General features: G+C 47.7%; 1 protein-coding gene across 1 annotated transcript; it reads left to right on the forward strand.

Annotated features, from left to right (window-relative positions):
* The first annotated feature begins 1,285 nt into the window (after positions 1-1,285).
* On the forward strand, positions 1,286-2,844 carry kcna3a (potassium voltage-gated channel, shaker-related subfamily, member 3a). Its single transcript, XM_076096883.1, is given in 2 exon segments — positions 1,286-2,227; positions 2,230-2,844. Coding segments are annotated over 2 exon segments (1,557 nt in total).
* The last annotated feature ends 1,484 nt before the right edge of the window (positions 2,845-4,328 follow it).

Genomic DNA, 4,328 nt, shown 5'->3' on the forward strand with positions numbered 1-4,328 from the left:
ATTTTCAGGCAAGAGGTCAATAGGTTTTTTACATCAGTGTTATCGGCTTTAAGAAGATTTTCTCATATGTCGAGAAGATGCTGCCGCCATGTTTGCACAGAATAGAGGCTCATCTTTTCCTTTTGGGGTTTGACATGTTGAAATTAAAACCCAGAGTTGACCAATGAAAATAAAAAAAGAGGAGATTGTATAATTAGCCTCGAATCCCATTTAACCCAGTGCACGTCCTCCCGAAGTCCCAGACAGCGACGGGCGCCTTTGATGACGCTCGTCAGTATGAATTAAAAACAACACTGATTTTGCATTTCCGTTATGAATCAGCTGTAACAAAGACTGACACCTGAGGCGCGTCTTTGAGGCGATTCTCTCACCCGATGGCGGACGATATTTTCTTTTTTTTTCCCCGAGTGGAAATGAGGCGACTGATCGCAGGGCCTTCTATCTGTTACTGAAAAGCATATTTAGACGAATACACGTGGACTGTGCACACATGCACAACTCCACTGAATGCTCGTGCGCGCATCGATTCACAAGCATGGTGCGCGCGTGTTTTCAGCACCACGGAGAGCAGCACCCCCTCAACCAGAAGAGAAATGCGACGCGAAGAAAAAGCAAATGAATAGTTTCATTCATGTGGTTTGGACAGTGAACATCTGGAGGTCCGCAGTTTTCCCGACAAACCCGATTACATCAGCTCAGTTTCTGCGGAAGACGTGAAGCAATGACTGATGTCGAAAGTAATATCGGACTTTATTGCAGACCCAGTGCGGAAGAGGACATTGTTGGTCTTATGTGTTGTGATTGTTCATGAAGTAAACTCCCTTTAAATGTCACAAACAGAAACCTGTGAATGTTTTACGACAGCAGAGCTGATCACACGTTCATGTCTGCGTTTAAACACGCTGATATAAGAATGCACGAGGTTTAAACGAGCTCACTATAATAAATAATATAAGTTGGCTCAAACAGGTGTGATTTCATCAAGTGTTTTTGTTCCACCACATGAATGAATGAATGAATGTGTCAAGTTAATTTCAGATTGGGCGGGTGGTGGACGTAGGATGTCAGACATATGCGCGCCGTGCGGGTGTCGGCGTGTTTGTAAAGAGAGAGAGGATGGGGGGGGCAGAGGGGAGCGCAGCGCTTCAGTGCGTGGATACGCGGAGAAAGGTGATGGTTAGAAGGGATGTAAGTGGCGTCGGCGGCCTCAGCTCTCCAAGGCTGTAGTGCTTTGGCTGGGAGAGGCGTGGCGCACTCTGCCCCTCCGGACCGAAAAACCACCTGTATGGATGACCAGACATCTGGCGTGATCCAACCCCGCGTGAACGCCAGGCACAAGGGCAGCAACGCGACCGACGGCCGGGGTTATGCCGAGGAGGAGAAGGGCGTCATGACGGCGGAAAGCATGCTGGAGGAGCCCGCCGTGCTCTCGGCGCCGCACCTGTCGGTGGATCGATACGAGCGCGGCCGGCAGGGATGCTGCGAGAGGGTGGTCATCAACATTTCGGGCTTACGCTTTGAGACGCAACTTAAAACTTTCAACCAGTTCCCAGACACGCTGATGGGGGACCCGAGGAAAAGGATGCGCTACTTCGACCCGCTGAGGAACGAGTACTTCTTCGACAGGAACAGACCGAGCTTCGATGCCATCCTGTATTACTACCAGTCAGGGGGGCGCATACGGAGACCCGTTAACGTCCCCATTGATATTTTCTCCGAGGAGATCCGGTTCTATCAACTCGGAGAAGAGGCCATGGAGAAATTCCGCGATGATGAAGGGTTTATAAAAGAAGAGGAGCGCGTGTTGCCCAAAAGAGAATTCCAAAAGCAGGTTTGGCTTTTGTTTGAGTATCCTGAAAGCTCTGGACCAGCGCGGGGGATAGCAATAGTTTCAGTGCTTGTCATTTTGATTTCAATCGTTATTTTCTGCATGGAGACTCTGCCGGAATTCCGGGACGACAGAGACGCCACAGTGGCACCCACTGTCAACGGCACTGCCCCCTACGTGCCGAACCCGTTCACAGACCCCTTCTTTGTGATCGAGACCCTGTGCATCATATGGTTCTCTTTCGAGTTACTGGTCAGGTTTTTCTCCTGTCCCAGCAAAACTTACTTCTCCAAAAACATCATGAATATCATCGACATCGTTGCGATATTCCCCTACTTCATCACTCTGGGGACCGAGCTGGCCGAGACGGAGACCAACGGCGGCCAGCAGGCCATGTCCCTCGCAATCCTCTCGCAATCCTGAGGGTGATCCGACTGGTGAGGGTCTTTCGCATTTTTAAGCTGTCGCGTCACTCAAAGGGACTTCAGATTTTGGGACAGACCCTGAAGGCCAGCATGAGGGAGCTCGGCTTGCTCATATTCTTCCTCTTCATCGGGGTTATCCTCTTTTCCAGCGCGGTTTACTTTGCGGAAGCAGACGACCCCTCGTCCAGTTTCACCAGCATCCCAGATGCGTTTTGGTGGGCGGTGGTCACCATGACCACGGTCGGATATGGAGACATGCACCCGGTGACTGTTGGTGGGAAAGTCGTGGGTTCGCTGTGCGCAATAGCGGGCGTGCTGACCATTGCCTTACCCGTGCCAGTGATTGTGTCCAACTTCAACTACTTTTACCACAGGGAGACGGATGGAGAGGAGCTCCCACAGTACGTGCACACCAGCAGCTGCGAGCACCTCCCCCCGGAGGAGCTGAGGAGGTCGTGCAGCTCCTCATCCCTGAGCAAGTCGGACATGGTGATAGAGGAGGGCATAAACAGCGCGTTCAAACAGCCCAACTTCTCCACCGAAAACAACCAGAACTGCGTGAATATCAAAAAGATCTTCACGGACGTGTAAATGAACACCAGAATGGAGCATTTACGGAGCATTAAGACTTATAGCTTATTATATATTTTATTTATATATGTATATGTAGAGAGAGGACCATTATGTGCCAGTCCATATCTGTGGATGAACGTGCGTAATTTTTTATTTTTAACGAGTCATGTTGTTTTTTAGGCTATAAGCAAACGAGATCTTTTTTTGGTTCCATGTGATTCATGTGTTTTTGAGTATTTCCAAGAGACCAAGAAGTATTAATATGAACCAGAAAGAATCGCACTGGAAAAGTAGCCTTGTCGTTTCGGCTCAAGCTGTCAAAAACAACAGCAACGACGACAACAAGAGCATTTAATGAAGTAAGCGGCTTGTTAAAAGCGATATTTCTTCATTACAGTGCCACTCGATGCCTATATCTTGATGTCTGTGCGAACGTTGTTGGTGTTCATGATTGGGAGACACGTGTAGCATATTGTCTACTCACTATATTGCATTTACCCACCAGTCAAAGAAAATTGACGTTTTGTGCTTCGTGGAAAGAAGAGTTTAATTGTCCATTAATGTAATGAATAGACCATGGTACTTTATACAGCCAAATGTCTGTCTTAGATTATATTTAATATCATAACTTGTCGAGATGTTGGACTCTGAGTCTTGTTCACATGCTTATTCAGGTAATAACACCGAGTGGTGTAGATGGAAACACTTATAATGAGATATGAGTCTAGCTTTTCATAAAATTGTATTTTTATTCAGAGCTGCCTATATAGCCTATACTAAATAAAACGGAAATGAACTGACCCAGACTCAAAATGTCATTATAACATTTCGCTAAATATTTCATATCATTGCAATTTCCGTCCAAAGCGAGCCGAAGGGAATATGAAATATATAAAGTGTGTTTGGGGCCATGTGCGCACTGGATGAAAGGAGGGAGAGCGTGCAGAACGTCCCGCCTCGTGATGCAGTCTCCATGACGACGGTGGTTTCCCGGGTAACCCCCTCTGATGATACCATGGCCTTGTGTTGCATTTTCACAAAGACTGTTCAACAGTTTATCACCTGTGTGTCCTTGGGGGGGGGGGGGGGGGGGCGACAACTGCAGGTGAATGTGAGACTCGCATAATAATATATCGGGTTCCTTAAAGGTGGATAACTCATTATCAATCGTTACTCCGTTGCCTTAGTCTCCGGCAATGAGCTGGCACACATGTAATACAGTGGGAATCATGAGAAGCTGTTGTGCAGCCTCTGTCTTGTTCCCCATCACACCGCCTCAGCTGCTCTGCTTTTCAGACGTGAGCCTCATTCTCTGAGTTGGCATGCCAACTATAGTCTGACGTCAGCTATATACCTTTTCTTCCCCTCCAGCAGACATTTGCACGTGTGCTTTTGGTACAAGGTGAGGGCTGAAGTGACGCAAACAAACTCGATGGAGTTTACATTAATCACAAGGCTTCCTCTTCGTGTTGCAATAGGTTTTTCAAAATTGCAATTCTGAC

The sequence above is a fragment of the Anarhichas minor genome, unplaced genomic scaffold (assembly GCF_050575085.1).
Source record: "Anarhichas minor isolate MPS153535 unplaced genomic scaffold, ASM5057508v1 ptg000023l, whole genome shotgun sequence".
NCBI classification, from domain to species: Eukaryota; Metazoa; Chordata; class Actinopteri; order Perciformes; family Anarhichadidae; genus Anarhichas; species Anarhichas minor.